Here is a 21,424-nt window from a genome sequence, read left to right on the forward strand (position 1 = left end):
CATTGATTTTTTTTGAGGAAATAGCCCACTCTTCGTTGTTTTGTGTTTTAGGAATAGCCCTCCTCTTGCGTTTGCCTGGCATGCCTCTGTCATTCGGTCGAGCTGTTGTGTCCTCAGACAGAATCTTGTTCGGGTGATCTGTCCTTCCCAGGGCACCACATCTTGAGATGGCAGATGTCTGTCTGTCTGTCTCTTGTAGCTGATGTTAATTTTCTCACCGGTCAAGATGTTGTCCGGTTTCTCCATTGTATTATTTCTCTTGATATTTTCTTCCCTTGCCACTCATCAGCAGCCTGTGCAGAGACGTGTTTGATGTTGCAAATATTGTGCTTCTCATCATCATCTCCCCCTGGATCTGGTACCCATTTATGATTCTTTTCTGATCCAGTTTCTGCCATATGGTTGCAAAGTAATGGTTTTCTAATCCCAGGCCTTCTTTCAGTTAGCCCCTGGCATTTTTACTATAAGCAAGAGACTTCCCGTCTTCCTGATTGATCAATCTAGCTCTTTTATCACTACGGACTCATGAATTTGTATGCTTTCAATGATTTATAATTCATTCCTATACTTAATTGGGCTTTCCAGGTGGTGCTAGTGGTCAAGAATCTGCCTGCCAAGGCAGGGGACACAAGAGAGGCAGATTTGATCCCTGGGTCAGGAAGATGCCCCGGAGGAGGACATGGCAACCCGCTCCAGTGTTCTTGCCTGGAGACTCCCGTGCACAGAGGAGCCTGGTGGGCAACAGTCTGTGGTGTCGCGGAGTCGGACACGGCTGATCGGCTGAGCACACTACGCTCGATTATCTTAGTGCTCAGCTTGTCGGAGATTGGCCATTGCCTGCCTGCTTGAGTTGGCTCCTGTGTCCTTCTGACTATATTTTTCTTTCTTTTTAAAAATATTTTTATTTATAAATTTTGGATATACAGAAGAGTTTAGTAGATTATTTTTTGGATACAAGTTTGGTATCCCATGGGCTTCCCTGGTGGCTCAGACAGTAAAGAATCTGCCTGTAAATGCGGGAGACTTGGGTTCAATCCCTGGGTCAGGAAAATCCCCTGGAGGAGGGCATGGCAACCCACTCCAGTGTTCTTGCCTGGAGAATCCCATGGACAGAGGAGCCTGGTGGGCTACAGTCCTTGAGATTGCAAAGAGTCGAACACAACTGAGCAAATAACACTTCCACTTTTAACTTTGGTATCACATATTGAACATGACTTTGTGAACAATACTGCCTTTAGGAGAAGGTGTTTTTGCCTTTTTTTTTTTTTTTTTTTTTTTTTGCCTTTTTGCAACATTGATATTTTTGAGGAGATAGTGAGTGCCATCTCCTCAAAGTGCTAGGACCAAGTGCCAGGACCACTGGGGAGGCCCCTGAAGGTTTCTCTTGACTGTGAGTGCTCCGATATCTCTCCACTCTTCACTGTTTCGTTTATTTTATTTTTTTTATAATCCCTAACTTGATGGAATTTCCCCAGGTTTTAAATTTCTTATTAAAATTTTTCACACTGTCAAAACTTTCAAAGATTGTTTCTTTGCTGTTCAATTTAGATTGTAGGTTTTTGGTGAGACCTTCTCTATGTATTTTTTCTGCATTTCTATGTGAACCTTCTAGTCTAGAAAGAGTTCTGTCTTCTGGCAGAAGGATTTCTCGCATGCCTTGCACTGTTCGGGTTTCTCTCCTTTGGGCGTCCTCTGGGAGTGAGTGAGTGATTCTGTCTGGATGCAGGCCTCCCTCTGCTCTTGTTTATGTGGTGTTTCTGCATAAATACATGTAGCTTGCCAAAGGCACTCTCACATTCACTGTTCCCATAGAGTTTCTCGTGTGGGTCCTTTGATTCCTAATTAGAGATTTGACTTCACGAAGGAGGTTTTCTTTCCTTAACCAGTTATCTGATGTACAAATAGGTATTATTCTGGAAGAAAGGCGGCCCATGTTCTTTACAGGTGTGGCGAGCTCTCTGATGTAAAGGTTGACCTCTGAAAATACCTCCCGCATTCTGTATCCTAAGACTCCCCCTGCGTGTATTATCTCATGTTTGGTGAGACATGCCTTATACACATGTGTCACATTCGTATGGTTTCTCTGTGGTGATTTGCTGTCCATTGAAGTGTAAATTCTGGCAGAGGGTTTTTCCACCTTTACTGCGTTCTAAAGGTTTCTCTCTTTTTAAAAAAATGTCTATTTATTTGGCTGCCCCAGGTTTTAGCTGCGGCAAGGGAGGTCTTCAGTCTTCAGTTGTGGCATGCAGGATCTTTAGTTGCAACCCACGGGATCTAGTTCCCTCATCAGGGATTGAACCCTGGCTTCTCCCACTGTGACCATGGAGTCTTAGCCACTGGACCACTGGGGAGGCCCCTGAAGGTTTCTCTTGAGTGTGAGTGCTCTGATATGATGTGAGGATTGGTCTGTGGCAGAAGGGTCTTCCAGGCATGCTGTTAGTAGTCTCCTCTGCTGTACTTTCTCTTTTTCTGACGTTTGAGAGAGCACTGGCGTGTGGCTGGAGACTTTGTAAATTTCATGAACATTTTCTCTCCTCCCCGAGTTCTCTATGCTTAGTTATTCAGTCCTGTCCTATTCTTTGCGACCCCCTGGACTGTAGCCCACCAGGCTCCTCTGTCCATGGGGATTCTCCAGGCAAGGGCACTGGTGTGGGTTGCCATGCCCTTCTCCAGGGGATCTTCCGCACCCAGGGATGGAACCCAGGTCTCCGGCTTTGCAGGAAGATTCTTTACCGTTTGAGCTGCAAGGGAAGCCGCCCCCCATCCAAGTTGTCTAATGCTTGGCTTTGCACCTCCTGCAGAGACAGTTCTCACGTTTGCAGTCATGGAGCTTCCTTTTGATACTAGGCCTGAAGTGCATTAAAGCTTCACGGTTTGGACAGGCGTCCTCTGCAGGCACTACCTTCACATGGCCTCTCCTGAAGCCCAGTTCGCTTATGGATAATGAAGAGCACCTTACTATGGGACATTTTCTCAAACTCATATGGCCTGAGGGTTGCTGCAGAACTGGAGGCTCTCATCCTGAGAGCAGGCTTCCCTGTGAGGGCTTTCCGACTTTGGTGATGTGCCTCCAGAGCTGCTCTCATATGCATGGCCCTCGCATTTATTATCAGGAGTATTACAGCTGCTCTCACAACCACTTCTCCATCAGATCGTTAGGATGCTTTCTGTTGCAGCATCTTTTCCGAAGAATCAATTTTTAAATATATTTCAGAAAGTTATAAGGCTATGGTTTTTCCAGTAGTCATGTATGGATGTGAGAGTTGGAGTATAAAGAAAGCTGAGTGCCAAAGAATTGACGCTTTTGAACTATAGTGTTGGAGAAGACTCCTGAGAGTCCCTTGGACTGCAAGGAGATCCAACCAGTCCATCCTAAAGGAGATCAGTCCTGGGTGTTCACTGGAAGGACTGATGTTGAAGCTGAAACTCCAATAATTTGGCTACCTGATGTGAAGAACTGACTCATTTGAAAAGACCCTGATGCTGGGAAAGATTGAAAGCTGAAGGAGAAGGGGACGACAGAGGATGGGATGGTTGGATGGCATCACTGACTCAATGGATTTGGGTTTGGGTGAACTCCGGGAGTTGGTGATGGACAGGGAGGCCTGGCGTGCTGCGGTCCATGGGGTTGCAAAGAGTCGGACACAACTGAGCAACTGAACTGAACTGGACAGAACATTGCAAAGTAAATTAGCCGTCAGAGAAATTCAGGGCAAGGCAGGGTTGGAGGAGTGAGGTCCGAGTATAGGTGCTCAGCGCCTCGCTCCAGAATCGCTGTGGAGGGCTCTCCTTCGTCTGCAGGGTTCCTGGCTCCCCCTTCCTCTCTGGTCCTGATGTCAAAGGCAAATTAACCTTCTCAAAGCACCGCTTTCTTCTTGAGTGGAGGAGTAGACTTACAGCCAGGATACTAACTTTCCAACCAGCTTCAGTTCATGTCCCCTTGAAAGGGGACACTCCAGAGCACAGACATCCTTGGCAAAGTAAAACAGCCAGCCTCACAAGAAGTCACTGCCGAACTCTGAGTGCTGCTAACATAACGGTGTTTCATTAGAACTGTTCGGTCCTGAAGCAATTCCAGACCATCAACTCCTTCTTTTCTCCCTTTCAGTGACTTGAGTCACATTTAATGTTATTTATTTTTAAAAAATATTTATTTGACTATGTTGGATCTTAGTCTCGGCACACAAGATCTTTGATCTTTGTTGTGACACGCAGGCTGTTTTTTTAGTTGTGGCATCTGAGGTCTTTGGTTGTGGCACTTGGGACCTAGTTCCCTGGCAAGGGATCGAACACGGGCACCCTACATTGGGAGCATGCAGCCATAGCCACTGGACCACCAGGGAAGTCCCTAACTTTATTTTTTTTACAGGAAAAGTTTATACACAGATTCTTTTACCAAATATATTATCTCTCTCCTTAATGTTTTGATCTTAAAAAACTGAAATGTTGACCTTGGTTTTCTGGGAGCTATTTATTCAGATAATCAACTTTCCAAAGTTGTTCTCTGCTGCTGCTATTTAGGCAGTAAGTTGTGTCCAATTCTTTGTGACCCCGTGGACTATAGCCCACCAGGCTCTTCAGTCTGTGGGATTTCCCCAGGCAAGACTACCAGAGTGGATTGCCATTTCCAGCTCCAGGGGATCTTCCTGACCCGGGGGTTGACCCACATCTGTGTCTCCTGCACTGCAGGTGGATTCCCTCCCCGCTGAGCCATCAGCAAGTCCCTCTGGGTAGCTGTGACTCGGGCATTCTCCCACTCGGGGTAGCTCTCCTTACATCTAGAAAAGGCCGTGCCAGATCTCCAACATGCCGCCCCACACGAGCGCCTGTTGTTGCCCAGCCTCCTGCGGGAGGTCCAGAGTCACATCCTGGGTTGAACCCAGCTGGGCAGAGCCCTGACGATGTACACGCTGCCAGCAGTACCCAACCTTCACACCCAAACTCTGCGTCCCTAGGTCTCTGTTATAAAAGGTGGGCCATCTCTATAGAGGCTCCTTGTGAAAATTAGGACGAGTGAAAAGTGTAGACAAAACCGTTGGAAGAGTAGGCTATCTCAAGGAAAGTCACGCTGGGAGAATTTGAGGGCAGCCAGAATGAACAGCAAAAAGGCGCTAATGACATTTTTAATGCTTATAATCTACCAAAGCAAGTGAGTATCAGTAAAAACTGTTTAGGCCCCAAGAACAAGAAGTTATAGAATAGTAACAGGAGGGAAAATCAAGCCACGTGTTTAAGGAAGCAAGAGATCAGTGTTGGTGTTGGTCCTAGTACACACTGCGTGTGTGTGTGTGTGCTCAGTCACTTCAGTCGTGTCTGACTCTTTGTGACCCTGTGGACTAGCCCGCCCGGCTCCTCTGTCCGTGGGGTCCTCCAGGCAAGAACCCTGAGGGGGGGGTTGCCATTTCCTCCTCCAGGGGGTCTTCGTGACCCAGGGATCAAACGCATGAATCTGGTGTCTCCTGCCTTGGCAGGCGGATTCTTCTACCACGGAGCCACCTGGTATTGCAACGTCATTTTAGAGGGTATTATTTCTGTTCTCTAAGAGTATAGAACATTTCACATCTTCTCTAACTATAGAAAATGAAAGAAGTTTGCATCTAGAAGAGCCTAGAAAATGGTCATATGTTCCCTTTTTTCAAATGAGTAGACTGAACTCCAGGGAGTAATAAAAAATCTTAATCCTGGCATTTGGTGGTTCTTTATTGGTTTATGAAATACTTTTCCATGTGTTACAGTATTTATTGTTATTACAGATAATAATTATAGCTTTGATTCCTTGAACATTTACCCTGTGCAGATGCTGTGATGAGTATTATGCAGGGATTGTTAATGTTAACACAGCTCTATGTTAGGATTCCCTGGTGGCTCAGCTGGTAAAGAATCTGCTTGCAATGCTGGAGACCTGGGTTTGATCCCGGGGTTGGGAAGATCCACTGGAGAAGGGAAAGGCCACCCACTCCAGGATTCTGGCCTAGAGAAGTCCAGAGACTGTACGGACCATGGGGTCGCAAAGAGTGGGACATGATGGAGCCACTTTCACTTTCATGTCAGGATTTTCTCGTTTTATAAGTTAAAACAGTCCTGAAGCTTACAGAGGTTAAGTAATCTGCACAGGCGGTACAGCTAGCTAGCACGTAGCAGGCCACAGTAGTGTAATCTCTAAGCTTACCCTCACAACCGCTTGATAATGGGTGATGTTAATAGTGCCATGGGTCACATCAGCCCTTGTGATGGAGCCGAGGCCAGTCTTCACTGTCCTAGGAACCCAGTGAGTCGACATCAGGAGTGGGTCAGCACACAGAAGACAAGCCACGAGGTTCTGTGCCGTCGCTGGAGGTTGATGTTAGATTTGCTCCTGAGCATCCAGAGCAAAAAGGGAGTCACAGCCAAGTCTGCGATGAGCAGCCACACCAGAGAAGCTCCTTCTCCAGAGAGACGTGGTCTTCCCTGACGTAGGGCATGTCCCCCACGATGTCTCAGAGAGAAGAGACCAATGAGCAAACATTGATATCTGCAAACAGTTTGGGAAACACAGTCACAAACTGTGTAAAGTTTCTTGAACTTTCTTCATTGTATGCGCGCTCAGTCGCTTCAGTTGGGTCCAACTCTTTGCGACCCTATGGACGATGGCCTGCCAGGCTCCTCTGTTCAAAGGACTCTCCAGGCGAGAACACTGGAGTGGGTTTCCATGCCCTCCCCCAGGGGATTTTCCCGACCCAGGGATCCGTCCCATGTCCCTTGTGTCTCCTGCGTTGGCAGGTGGGTTCTTTACCACTAAACACTGTAAAGAAACACTGTAAAGACAGTGAAGACTGGCCTCAGCTCCATCACAAGGGCTAATGTGACCCATGGCACTATTAACATCACCCATTATCAAGCGGTTGTGAGGTAAAGCGCCCCCTGGGCAGCCCTTCTTTAGCGTAGGCCAGTGATTTAATGCCGCATGTGTCTGGGCAGTTCTGGGAAGGGCAAGGCCACGGGTGATTTCAGGGGGTTTGACTTCATTGTGGGATGATTGTAGAGCACCTTGAATAACAACAGCCAAGACTATGAGACTTTGGCTTAGTCTGCCCAGTGGACGTTGCCCCACTGAATCCACAAACAGCTGTCTGTGCGGTTTAATCCCATATGGTTGGGGAGGAAAATCAAAACAGAACATCAGAATTTTGTTTCGGCTGGGTGATTAGATCATGCTTTATCTCCCCCTCCCCTACTTTCTTTCTGTTTTCTTATATGGTTTCCCTTTCAAAACAAGGAGCACATTTTACTTTCATACTTAACAGGGAAAAAAGCTTTCTAGGAGCTTACTTTTAATCTTCAACTTTAAACGATGGAAAAATCGAAGAAATTGATTCATCACGATGGTGATTATGGACTGTTTGGCTCAGTCATGCTATCCAGGATCAGTTTAATTGAAAAATAATTTGTGTATGGTGAGGTTAATGACTTTTGTTTGTTGCTATCTCACCTGAGTTGTTTTGAGCAAGATCATTGACTATGAAAAGTATCTTTTCCTAAATTTAAATGTCCATTTTTTAGTCTTTTATATTATGTTGTAAACACGTTTGTGTGTCTGTTTTGTGTATATTTTGTTGTTTTGGGCTTCTCCCTGAGGAACTGAGGCCACAGTATAGCAGATGTAGCTGGCGTCTGACTTCAGATTTCAGTTCACTTTGCTCTTTTCTGTTGTTAGGAAACGCATGCGCCGTGTGGTGGTGGTTTAGGCGCTCAGTCGTGTCCAGTTCTTTGTGACCCTGACAGGCTCCTCTGTCCATGGAGTTCTCCAGGCTGGAACACTGGAATGGGTTGCCATTTCCTTCTCCAGGGATCTTCCTGACCCAGGACTCAAAGCTGGGCCTCCTGCATTGCAGCAGGTTCTTTGCTGACTGAGCTATGCACATTATACTTACCGTGAAATCCTAGGACCATTTTGTTGTTGTTGTTTGTTTTTTGGCTAGCCTCGAGGCATTTGGGATCTTACTTTCCGGATCAGGGATTGAACCCACACCCCCTGTGTTGGAAGTGTGGAGTCTTAACCACTGGTTGTTGTTCTTCAGTCGCTCAGTTGGGTCTGACTCTTTGCGACCCCATAGACTGCAGCACTCCAGGCTTCCCTGTCCCTCACCATCTCCCGGAGTTTGCCCAAGTTCATGTCCATTGAATTGGTGATGCCATCCAGCCATCTCATTCTCTATCTTCCCCTTCTCCTCCTACCTTCAATCTTTCCCAGCATCAGGGTCTTTTCCAATGAGTCAGCTCTTCACATCAGGTGGCCAAAGTATTGGAGCTTCAGCTTCAGTATCAGTCATTCCAAATAATATTCAGGGTTGATTTCCTTTAAGATTGACTGGTTTGATCTCCTTGCAGCCCAAGGGACTCTCAAGAATCTTCTCCGATACCACAGTTCAAAAGCATCAATTCTTTAGCACTCTACCTTCTTTATTGTCCAGCTCTTATCCACTGGACTGCCAGGGAAATCCCCTCTAGGACCATTTGTTTTATGGTATCATCCACAGATATGCACCCCTAATTAATGTATTTAATTCCCCATTTAAAGAGGCTAAGTTTCCTTGTAAGGGTAGAAAAGAATTGAGAGTCACAGACACTGACCTAAAGACGTGTTTTAAAAATGTAATATCATCAGTTCAGTCACTCAGTCATTTCTGACTCTTTGCAACCCCATGGACTGCAGCACACCAGGCTTCCCTGTCCATTACCAACTCCTGGAGCTTGCTTAAATGCACGTCCATTGAGTCAGTGATGCCATCCAACAATCTCATCCTTTGTCATCCCCTTCTCCTCATGCCTTCAATCTTTCCCAGCACCAGGGTCTTTTTTAGTGAGTGAGTTCTTCACATCAGGTGGTGGCCAAAGTATTGGAATTTCAGCTTCAGCATCAGTCCTTCCAAAGAATAAGGACTGATTTCCTTTAGGATTGACTGGTTGATTCTCCTTGCAGTCCAAGGGACTCTCAAGAGTCTTCTCTAACACCACAGCTCAAAAGCATCATTTCTTCAGCACTCAGCTTTCTTTATAGTCCAACTCTCACATCCATACATGACTACTGGAAAATCCATAGCCTTGATTAGATTAGATGGACCTTTGTTGCCAAAGTAATGTCTCTGCTTTTAATATGCTGTCTAGGATGGTCATAGCTTTTCTTCCAAGTAATATGTCATAGGGAAGATGAAAGAAGTATTGTCATTTTCGTTACGGCCAGATGTCACATGAGCACTATAGACAAGAAGACCTCTAAGAGAACGAGAGGTCGTTTGAAGAGAGAGAACAAGAGGTCATTCGAGAGGTCTCTTGGAAGAGAGCGCCCCTCGCTTCCTGCCCGAGGTGTGGGCCTGAGCTGGATGTGGAAGGCTGGTGCAGTGTGAGAAGGTGGAGAAGCACAGAGAACAGGTGGCATGCATGACGGCAGATGGCGGCGTCCAGCTTGTCCTCCAGCTCCTGGCGGCTCTGTGCTCTGCTGGTGCCAGTGTGTATGCAGACCTCAGTGTCAGTTTAGACTGAAACCTGCACCGTCTGTTCCCACACCAACGTTGCCTGTCTTGTCTCTACACTGTGCCCAGGTGTTCGTTAGTGGTGGAGAGGAGGGGCTTTGTCACTCACTCTCCATTGCTAGCAATGGAAAGGCCAGGTCCACACTCCTTCTCTGGAGGGGCTCTTTCTGCACGCCAGCCCTGTGGAGTTTCTCCCACAGACCCCCCTACCCCATGTGTCCCTCTTCTTTCAGATCCCTGCCCCTCATTTTACAGCACCCCTCTTCCCTGCGCCCCTTTCCAATTTCATACCCAAGGTCTGTAGAGTCAAAGCTATGGTTTTTCTAGTAGTCATGTACAGATGTGAGAGTTCGGCCATAAAGAAAGCTGAGCGCCAAAGAACTGATGCTTTTAAACTGTGGTATTGGAGAAGACTCTTGAGAGTCCCTTGGACTGCAAGGAGATCCAATTGGTCCATCCGAAAGGAAATCAGTCCTGAATATTCATTGGAAGGACTGATGCTGAAGCTGAACCTCCAATACTTTACCACCTGATGTGAAGAACTGACTGATTGGAAAAGACCCTGATGCTGGGAAAGATTGAAGGCAGGAGGAGAAGAGGACGACAGAGGATGAGATGGCTGGATGGCATCACTGACTTAATGGACCTGAGTTTGAGTAAACTCTGGGAGTTGGTGACGGACAGGGAGGCCTGGCGTGCTGCGATTCATGGGGTCAGAGTTGGAAAGGACTTGGCGACTGAACAGGAGCAACAACAGAGCTCTCTCAGCTGTCATTCTGTTGAAATCCAGTCCCGCTGGAAACAGAATCCACCCTCCTTGGAACATTTAACATGCCGCACCAGCATGGAGTACGGTGCGTACCTGTGAATGAGTGGTGTTCAGCGTGAGTCACCCTGGTGGAAGCTGGGCATTGGGAAGGGGGAGATTTAAGGACCAGTTTGCCTGGAAGGAATAATGAAGCTTTAAATTCCAGAATAAGGTATCAGGACTTGGCAGTATTAATGCTGAGGAAGCTTTGAAGGTTTATGAGCAGGAGATGTACTTAATAAAACAGGTTGTGATTCCTGTCCACGTCTGATAGAAATAAGGTCTTATTAGTTCAGATTTCTCTATTCTGCTGTAAGCTGTTTTCACTCTTCTTCTTCGTTTTCCTCCCAATGATATAGTAAAACTTGATTTCTTCCATTAAGATAGACTTTTCTCTTCATTCCCCTACTCTTAAGCATGTGGATGGAAGAAAATCTCAGTCCTCTGAATCTCCTTTCCCATCTGACTGTGGCCGCTCGCCGCTGTTGATGCCGTGAAAGCCCTTCTGTCCTTACAATGCTTTTATGTCAACACGTTTTATCCTTTCCCCACCCCCTCCCCACCCCCACCGCATGTCCGCCCAAAATCATAACCTGATTTTATTTCTCAAACTAAAAAGGCTTGCATTATACCTTTTAAAAGTCCACTTAATCCTTTTAAGCCCTCATTTTTAGGCATTTTCAGTCCCCGGAAAAAAATTAATATATGACTCGATGAATGGGAGCCCTACCTTTTCTGCTAAATCTCGGACCAGACCTCCAGTCTAAATAACTTGGCATTTCTGTCATTCTCTCCTTCCTCTCCTGGGTTTAAGCTTGCTGTGATAGCCAAAAACGAGATGACTCCGTTTTTAAGAGGGTTTCTTTCTGCATGCTGACCCTGAAACTTAGAACTGTGAGCCACAAAAAAAAAAAAAGAAAGAAAGAAAGAAAAGAAAAGAAACTGTCAAGGAAAAATGTATATGGTTTTATTGTACTTTTTGAATATATCCACCCCTGTGGTGAAAGATGATTACCCTCCTAGGAAATTGCTTAAAAACAAAAAAGAAGAAAAGATGGCACTTCTCTATATGATATATCTCTATGACATGTATTAAGTAGCTTGGAAAGGAATGTATACATTCATGATAGAACAGGAAGAGTCCTTTTGCCAAGAGCCGTTTATCAGATGGAAAGGAATGCTCTCCGTGGTGTGGGAAATGCGCAGAGCTGCAGAGTCTGGAAGGATTCGTGAAGATCGTTGCCCCAGTGGTCTTTCAGGCAGGATCCTCCTGGGTCCTTCCTGTTGGGGCACTTACAGGGGCTGCTGGAGAGGGAAGCCTGGGGAGCCCACCTCTTTGCAACCAGAATGCCTTGCCTTCGTCTTTACACAGTGGGATTACCTGTTTTTATAAAGAAGAACCTTTCCTACAGCTTTTTAAAAAAAGAAGTCTGAGAACCACTGATAGAGTCCATTTACCCAGTTTTTTTAATTCATTTTTAATTGGAGGATAATTGCTTCAGAGTGTTGTGTGGGTTTCCCCCGTACATTAACATGAACCAGCTGTAGGTTTACACAGCGCCCTCTGTCTTGAACCTCCTCTCTCGCCCCGCCCCGTCCCCGCCCTCTGGGTGGTCAGGGCGCCAGGCTGAGCTCCCTGTGTGACACGGCTTCCCATTGCTCTCTGCTCCACTTACCGTCGTGTGTATAGCTCAGTGCTACTCTCTCGATTCGTCTCACCCCCTCCTGCCCCCGCTGTGTCCATAAGTCTGTTCTCCGAGTCTCTATTACCTGACCTAGGCAATATTTGAACACTTTCTGGAGATTAATAATAAACACAAACACACAGGTGTACATGATTCCTATTGTTATTGCCTTAACATGTAATTACAGCAAGGTGTTTTTATGTAACTTTCATCATTAGAAAAGTCTACACAGAAGACTCAACCTTGTATTTGGAATTAGAAGGTTCTGAACATTCTCTCACTCCAGGCGTGGACACAGGTAATGCATTTAGAGTTATGGCGAGTCTTTGTGAAGTGGTAATTTTAGGTTCGGATACTGTGACAGCAGGTGGAGCTCGTAGTAGAAACTGTATTTCTAGGCCATTTAAAGAGCAGTAAGACGTTTAAGAATCCCATGGACGGAGGAGCCTTGTGGGCTGCGGTCCATGGCCTCGTGAAGAGTCGGACACGACTGAGCGACTTCACTTTCACTCTTCACTTTCATGCATTGGAGAAGGAAATGGCAACCCACTCCAGTGTTCTTGCCTGGAGAATCCCAGGGACGGGGGAGCCTGGTGGGCTGCCGTCGATGAGGTCGCACAGAGTCGGACAGGACTGAAGCGACTTAGCAGCAGCAGCAGCAGCAGCAGCAGCAAGATGTTTAAAACTTTCATTAAGGTGTTTGCATCACAGAGCTGTAGGAATAACCAGCCTTTCTACATTGGACTTGGAAAGTGATCATGCTCCTGCAGCACTCAGCTGAATGGAAACTGCCCTATCCTTTCTGGAAAAGAAACTTGCATTGGCATTGAATGCATTTGCATGTCTTGCCACTGAAGATTAAGACAAGTTAAAGGCGGGGTGGGGATGAGGCTATAGGGTATGTTTATGTGGTTTGATGTTGTGTTTTTAAGTCAACATATGATCCTGTGGGAAAACAGTATGAATGAACTGATTACATATATGGGGTTATTTGTATCTTTAGGTTCTTTCTTCTTTTTTGGCCATGCTATGAGGCTTGTTGGATCTTAATTCCCTGATCAGGGATCCAGCCCAGGCCCCCTGCGTTAGAAGCTCGGAATCTTAACTACGGAACTGCCAGAGAAGTCCCTGTTTCTTCTTTTCAAGTGGTAATAAGAATTGCAGTTGAAACCCACATATATTTTCTCCTAGGAAATAGTAAAGAACATTTGCTTTTTATCCCCAAGATTATGAAATAAAGACCTGACTATACAGCTCCAAATAGCGATGAGTCTTCTGAATATGTAATTTAAAAGATATTCCCGCTCATGTACCTTTTTTTCCCTTGTGAATCTGTATCACATATTGAACAATGCAGTTGTGCTTTTATTTTTCTTATCATTTCCCAAAATCAGATGCAATAAGTAAAGAGCAAATATTATGCATGTATTTGCTTTCCCTCTCAATTTTGTTTTTTACTGTATCATAGGTCTTAGGAAATTAGGGTTTCTAAAATGATGATGTTGCTGGCCGTGTGATTGAACAGTGACCTACTTTTTGGCATTAGTGTCCAGAGTATAAGAGCATTTAAAACACACACGTTTTAATGCTTTTTGCTGAAAAGTCTAATAGAAAAAATGCCTTCCGGTGGCACTAGAGATAAAAATCCCACCTGCCGATGCGGCAGGCGAGAGAGATGTGGGTGCAGTCCCTGGGTCGGGAAGATCCCGTGGAGGAGGGCATAGCAACCCACTCCAGTATTCTTGCCTGGAGAATCCCATGGACAGAGGAGCCTGGCGGGCTATAATCCATGGGGCTGCAGAGTTGGTCATGACAGAAGTGACTTAGTATGCACGCATGATTTTATTTACTTATTCAGCATGTGAGGAGTGCTTCTACAAGCAAAATATCTTCCTAAACACTAGGGATAGATTTGACGACAGTGCTTCTCTCAGTGAGTCTCGGGTGAACGTGCAGCAGGTCATTACCAGGCGGCCGATGAGAGTGGAGCTGCATCATTGCATGGCTGAGTGCCCTGGAGGAACGCGGTCCGGAGGCGCGTTCCCTACAGTGCGCACTTACTGAGCACAAGCCAAGCACGCTGGTAGGTGCGAGGAGACACGCCTGTTGCCCGAAGCGTCTGCTGCCGCTTGTTTTTGCCTTTCACTCTTGGTCGTCTCCAAAGCATCAAACCACTCGCACCTCCAAATCGCCGCTGCGTCTCTCTGCCGCCCCCATCCTGCTTCCCCTCGTCTTTCTCCCGTTTCTTTAAGCGACTCCTCAGACCTCCATCCGAGCCGGAACCTAGGGCGCGCCCTTGGCATGTTCTTTCGCGTGCTCCGTATCTAGCCCTCTGTCTTCTCTGCAGTGTGTCTGGAACCTTCCATCGCTCCCGGTCCTGCTGCCAGCGCCCTCCTGACCACCGTCGGGCCAGTAGGAGCCTGACGAGCCTCCTTTTCTCTATCTCGCTTCCTCCCTAGTCCTTTTTCAAAACACTAGCCAGAGGGATCTTTCCACGATCTTTCTAAAGTAGATCTTGTCCCTTCTCAGTCCAGACTTCTTACTTGACTTCTTATTGCAACCGAAATAAAAACTACATTATTTCCTGTTGCAGCCCCTCCCTCCCTTCCCAGCCCTGTCTTCACCCCTGCCAAGCCACAGGGGCCTCTTCCTTTCCCCCACTTCCTGCCTCCTGGCCGGCACGTGCTCATTCCACTGCACGGAGTGCTCTTCTTCTGAGGCTTTAGCCGGTTAGTACCTTCTCACCATTTAGGTATTCAGTTCAGTTCAGTCACTGAGTCGTGTCCGACTGTTTGCAACCCCATGGACTGCAGCAGCCAGGCCTCCCTGTCCATCACCAACTCCCAGAGTTTACCCAAACTCATGTCCATTGAGTCGGTGATGCCATCCAGCCATCTCATCCTCTGTCGTCCCCTTCTCCTCTCGCCCCCAATCCCTCTCAGCATCAGGGTCTTTTCAAATGAGTCAGCTCTTCACATCAGGTGGCCAAAGTATTGGAGTTTCCTTTAGGTCTTAGCCTTGGTGTTACCTCCTCTGAGAGATCTCTTCTTCACCAGAATCCACTCTACAGGAGGATTTCTTTTTGTTTGTTTGTTTGTTTGTTTTCATGGTAATAGTCATTTATTGATATCAATTATTTCAGTTCCTGTTTTATCATTTGGTATACAGTTTAAAGGCTTTTAATGGCAACCAACTCCAGTATTCTTGCCTGGAGAATCCCATGGACAGAGGGGTCTGGTGGGCTACAACAGTCCATGGGCTCACAAAGAGTCAGACACGACTGAGTGACTCACACACACACACACACACACACACACACTTAAGTAAGGGAGGAAATTGATTTTCTTGTATTTATTTACTCACTTTTTACTGGAGTGTAATTGCTTTACAGTGTTGTGTTGCTTCCTGCTGTAAGTGAACCAGCTGCAAGTGTGCCTCTGGCCCCTCCCTCGTGAGCCTCCCTTTCCCCAGCCGTGATCCTGCCCGACAGGAGGGCTTCTGTGACGTGTTCACGCCCTCCTGTTATTCCCCTCTTTGCACAAGTCATGGTTTGCAATTATTTGTATATTTGTAATTGAACCTGCATAGTCTCTGTCTCCACCAATAGACCAGTGGCTCCCTTGGCACAGGGAATCTGTATTTTCTCTTTCCCCTTCTGTTTCCAGAGCTTAACACAGTGCCTGGCACACAGTCAGTCCTATAAAAGGGTCATTTAAACACATGGATTGGCTTTTTTTTTTTTTAATTTTGATGTGGACCATGTTTTAAGTCTTTATTGAATTTGTTACAGTTTTGCTTCTGTTTTACGTGTTGGTTTTTTGGCCTCGAGGAACGTGGGGTCTTGGTTCCTGACCAGGGCTCAAACCTGTACCCCTGACACTGGAAGTCCTAACCATCGGCCCACCAGGGAAGCCCCCAAGACAGCCCCCATTTCAAATTCCTACATCTTTAACTGCAAATAAGAAAACTATGGAAAATTTAGAAAACTATTTTCTACTTAAAAAAAAAAAATTTGAAACCATTTTGGGAACTGTATGTAGCTCAGTATACCTCACCAAAAGGAAAAGGGTGCAAGTCCTTAAAAATTAGCATGTGGTTACTGTGTGATTTGGGGCTATTTTTAAAAGAGTGATACATTTTAAAATGGAAGTCCTGACTTATAAAAACAAACTGCTCTTTTTATATATTTAGGGCTCAGTTCACTAAAACGTTTAAATTCTTGTCTTCACTCTTTAAGCCTACTACAAAGATCACATTAGAATTCATTTTAATAGACATCGTGAGCGCAGTATCCAATCTCCTGTGATCACGCTGGGCTCTTTTATTATGAGAATCGCAGGGAGCAGAGCCCGAGGCTGCAGAACAGTCATGGGGTGTCCCTGAGGCTGGGGACACTGCGAGCTCTATTGTTTATGGAATGTTCACCCCACCTCTATCTGCAGTGTGCGATTGGTGTTGACTTTTGAGAAACTCCGTCTTCGCCCCGCTCTCCCAGCTGGAGAAAAACCTGTCGTAATGACATCTGGCTAGGAAAAAAGGGATCAAAGACACCCGTGGAAAGAGGAATTAGGAGACCTTCTGTTATCAGTAGTTTTAGCCCTGTCCTTCAGGTCCGTCAGAGGGAAGGCTGTCAATCCTTTCACGGCCACCATCTCTGCTCCCAGAGGCGGCTCAGGGGGCTCCTGAAGTGTCCACCATGTTTGCTGTTAGTTGCTAATATGGGGCCGACTTGGCTTTTAACAAAGTGCCTCTTCAGCTTTAGATCTGTATGAATGAATACTGCTTACCAAAATCAAGATAACATTTGTGGGCGATAGTATCACTTTCCATTGATGTTGACAGCTCAGCTGGTAAAGAATCTGCCTGCAGTACGGGAAGACCCAGGTTCGATTCCTGGGTCGGGAAGATTCCCCTGGAGAAGGGATAGGCTACCCACTCCAGGATTCTTGGGCTTCCCTGGTGACTCAGCTGGTCAAGAATCCACCTGCAATGTGGGAGACCTGGTTCGAACCCTGGGTTGGGAAGGTCCCCTGGAGAAGGAAAGGCTACCCACTCCAGTGTTCTGGCCTGGAGAATTCCATGAACTACGCTCCATGGGGTCACAAAGAGTCGGACACGACTGAGCCACTTTCACTTTCACTTTTTTGTTAAAGAGGAAGACAGTCATTTTTGGTAAACTCACTTTTTTCCAATTTTTAGGGATACTACTTAAGGAGTTTTTAGACATTGTAAGGAAAAAGAAGGAAGCTCAAGTGTATCGCAATGAAGTAAGACACATCTTCACGGCTTTTGACAGGCACTGTAAGTATCTTTAAAGTGTTTGGATATAAAAAATTGTTATTAAGGAACTGTGGATGGGAACATATACTCAGTAAGTATTGGGCTGGTCAAGCAGTTTGTTCAAGTTTTTCCATAACATCTTAGAGAACCCAACTAACTTTTTGGCCAACCCAATAAAATACTATGCTTGGAAGACTGTTTTCCTATATTCATTAGCTGTTATGGTAGATGTTGGTGTACATTTTTTTCCCTCCATCACAGCCTTAACTCTTGACCTTTACAATGGATGAAATAGCATCAGCAGTAACCTGATTGTACTTACGATTTGCTTACATTTTAATGGGGACATCCGAAGGGCTGGCCACATGGGAATATAGGTGAAGAGCGACTTAGGGAAGCTTGGGAGACCACAGGGCCTTTTTTTCTGACTCCTCCTTTGACCCACACGTGATGGAGGAATTGTTTTCCCACACTGGGGTGGCCCATAAGAGTGGCTTTGGACCCACTCCTCATGGAACGCAGGGTTGAAAGACTTGTGGGGTCCAGGTTCAGTATTTTGGCTTCTGTAATGGTTTTCCTCTATAAGAATGTAGTCCTAAAACCAAGCAAGAAAAAAAAAAATGCGCGTTTTGAAGAATGAATCATTTTGGCAATTTGCAGCGAGCGGAGCCCACTGCCGTTAATGCAGCATTGTCTCTTAGCACTCTCCCTGGGACTCAGGCAGTCGGCAGGGGATGGGGCTGGAAGAAAGCTTCGGGAGCACCTGGGGCCCTACTGTATCACTAGAGTAATACTAGAGTAATCCAGGTAATCCAGTGAGGCAGTCTCAGATTACCTTACATGTAAAATCAACTGTAGACTACTGCTTTTCTCCTGGTTAAATATTAAAGTCTCAGGCAGATATTATGGCTGAAATAGCAGTTCATAGGACTTTTAGTGGTACATGAATGTTATGTCTTCTGCTTTCAAATAGATCGTGGATATTTAACTCTGGAAGATTTCAAGAAAGCATTTAAGCAGGTGGCTCCCAAGTTATCAGAAAGGATTATCCTCGAGGTATTCAGGTAAGGCATCAGAGTCTTGATGCATACGCGCCCTTGTTTTACCGTTGGCTTGTGCAAGTTTTCGGTTTCACGGAGAACACTCATGTATGGTTATTTTTCACTAGTGGATGTTTCATCTTGCAGGATAGTGTCATGGTCCAGGGGAGAATTTTATAGTTAGCTGTCAGTCCATCCACAGCCTTGGCAGTGGGCCCTGAAGTGGGTGGAGTGCTTGCATACCAGGAAGGTGCAAAAATCATTTGTTCGTAGGGGTGGAGAGAAGCAGAGAGAAAGTAGAGCTTCTTTGTGTAGTGACGTGTTGGCCAGAGCCGCCCTCTCAAAGCTCCATTAATATTACCGTGGATGCAGGCGTTCTCCTGTGGTCTGCATTTCATCAGACGCAGGTTGCAGCCTGTGCGCCGTGTGGAGAGTAGAGCTGGGTTAATTGGTGGCGGCCCCTCCTTCGTTTGCGTTCAAAGTGGTAGACCCAGGCTGCAGTTCACGCACACCCGAGAGGAGACGTAAAGACTGTATTCACACTGTCTCTGTAAACTAATCCTGACAAAACGGGCAGGTGCTTAAAAGCAGTTTCTGTCAGGAGACTGCAGACGGAAAGGGGTGTAAGCCGTGTCAGCACACGCTGCCGAGAGAACTGACAGAGCTGCCTCTGCTCTGACTGCTAACATGAGCTCCTCATCAACCCCGTTGCCAAGGGTGTTAGTTAGGGTTCAGTCCAGTACCAAAAGCCAGAAAACCCAAAATAACAAAGCTCGCAAAAGACAGCCAGTCCAGGGCTGATCTGAGGGCAGCACAGTGGTGAAGAACCCAGATTCCTGCCCTTTTATTCTGGCTGCCTCAGCACCTGGCTTCTCCCTCCTGCTTCCAGATGGCTGCTGAAGTTCCAGCCATCACACCTGAGTTCTAAATAGATAGGCGGAAAGATAGGCCCCTCTTTTTAAGGCTATCCATTGTTTCTTCATACATCCCTGTGACCAAAGCTAAGTTCCAAGGCCATGAGTAGCTATAAGGCAGAGGTGGGTCTGGAAAATGTAGTCTCAGCTTTGGGCAGTCGTGTGTGCTCAAATGGAATTTGTGCTATGAGGAAGAAGGAGAGAAGAGACATTGGTGGACATCTGGCAGGTGTTCCCATTTGGATTAAAGTAATTTCATGAAATCTGACCAGAAGCCAGTCCTCAGTAGAAATTATCAAGCAGGTTATTTGAAGTAAGAATCTACACTCACTGCCATCAATAGTGACATATATGAAATTCCTTTGCTGCGTCGTTTGCAAGCAGATTATTGAGCAAGGTATTGAAGAGCAAAGGAGTTCAAGCCAGGTGCAGACAAGGTGCCCCAAGCCAGTATGACGCAGTTTACTTCAGAATATCACGGCCTTTCAGATGCTGTGGTATCTGTGTGTGCGTTCTGGGATGAGTAATGAGACTCAGTGTATTTCTGCCTCACGGTGGTGGTTTTTCACAAAAAGAATGAAGAATTACTTCATTTTACTTTTACAAAAAGACAGGTGTCCACATTTGCTGACCTTTGGGTGTTAAACAGCTTTAGGAGCTGTCCCCTCGTGCCACAAATGTAATTTTGAAAAATCCACTTAAGTACAGCCTTTCAAGGTAGAAGCCGTGTTTTAACAGTGAATGGGAGAGTAACTGCTTCTCCAAAGAAACCTATGCTATAGGGAGAACATTTTTGAGAATGGGTGTTTGGAAACGTGATTCTATTTTTTAAAATATGTGTCACCCACTAAAACCTTTATATTTGCATGCTCAATAAGTCGGAAAAAGAGCATTCTAATCTGCGGAAAAGGAAGCATTGCGATTGGACAGCACAATTGTTTAAAAGTATCAGTGTGAAAATTCAATAGCTGCGATAAGTTAGGAGCAACTAACTAACTGATATCAGGAGAGATGAATATTTATCAGCTGAATCTCAATTACCAGTACCAACAAAATGGTTAACAAAATAAAACAAACCCCTTAAGTTTTTTTATAATCAGAGGATAGAATTAAAAACTGAGAGATTCAGTGTCACGATGCCCATTTCCTGTTTAGATCTGTCTACATAAGATCTAGTATTAAAACAAGTTGAACTTGGGATTTCCCTGGTGGTTCCGTGGTTAAGAATCCGCCCTGCGGTGCAGGGGCCACAGGTTTGATCCCTCGTTGGGGAGCTGACGTCCCGTATGCCGTGGAGCAACTAAGTCTGTGCTCCTCAACCACTGAGCCTCTGAGCCGCAACCAGAGACAGTGTGTGTGCGCCTCAAAAGACCCGCGTGCCACAGCGAAGACCCAACACAGCCAAATAAATAATAAATAAAGTATTAAAAAAAATTGGAATCGCTCAGTCACAAAGAATTCAACCGAGATGTTCAGAAATCATAAATTATGTGAAAATCGCATTGTTCTTGTTAAATGTTGTTAATTTCAAGTGATGGCAAAAACTCATTTGCCATGAATAAGTGAAATATTTTTATCTTTTTTTTTACAAATTTCTGTATTTTATAATGAACGTAAAGTACGAATATTGTAGCACATGTCCACATCATCTGTGCATAAACATACTCACGCCCACAAATCCTGTACTTCCAGGATGATGGTCAGAGTTTAGAGACCACTGCAGTTAACAACTGAACAAGGCCTTGTAGTTAACCGAACCCAGCCTGCTTACAGTCACGTTTGTAATATTATTTATAGCACCACATCCCCTGAAGCAGGATAATTGATACACGATAAGAATTAAATCATGACAGCAAAAGAGAGGAAGACGTTTCCTCGCGTGTAAGCTGAAGTTGGCTGGAGGAACAGAGCTGTCTGACTTCCAAACGTCTCTACTTCAGGGAGGCAAATAGTTTTCAAGAGAAGGGAAAAGAAGAGCAGCTGCTGGGGTGTCCGTGGTGCGAAAGATGTCACATTTCTAGGGCTGGACGCTGTGAGAGGCCTGAACGGCTCTGACTCAGGTGCCCCGCGTGAGTGCAGTTCAGTCCCAGGTTTCCAGTTAGGCAGGGGAGAGCGGATGTCTGAAGACCACCGTAGGGAGGCAGCCCGAGAGGGGGCTTCCGGTTGGACCAGCCGCCTGTGGTCTGAA

The 21,424-nt window shown here is 45.9% G+C and overlaps 1 protein-coding gene across 14 annotated transcripts in view; it reads left to right on the forward strand.

Moving 5' to 3' along the window:
• The window catches only part of EFCAB11 (EF-hand calcium binding domain 11), a 170,143-nt gene that overhangs the window by 6,886 nt on the left and 141,833 nt on the right, over positions 1-21,424 (forward strand). For 13 of the 14 annotated variants that reach the window (XM_044924637.2, XM_044924638.2, XM_006061489.4 and 10 more), the window contains exons 4-5: positions 17,202-17,303; positions 18,256-18,346. In XM_044924637.2, coding sequence (XP_044780572.2) covers positions 17,202-17,303; positions 18,256-18,346 — 193 coding nt within the window. Of the gene's footprint in view, positions 1-17,201; positions 17,304-18,255; positions 18,347-20,480; positions 20,677-21,424 lie in introns of those variants that run through there. The other variant, XM_044924640.2, reaches the window with a different exon arrangement.

Source organism: Bubalus bubalis, chromosome 11, assembly GCF_019923935.1.
Source record: "Bubalus bubalis isolate 160015118507 breed Murrah chromosome 11, NDDB_SH_1, whole genome shotgun sequence".
NCBI classification, from domain to species: Eukaryota; Metazoa; Chordata; class Mammalia; order Artiodactyla; family Bovidae; genus Bubalus; species Bubalus bubalis.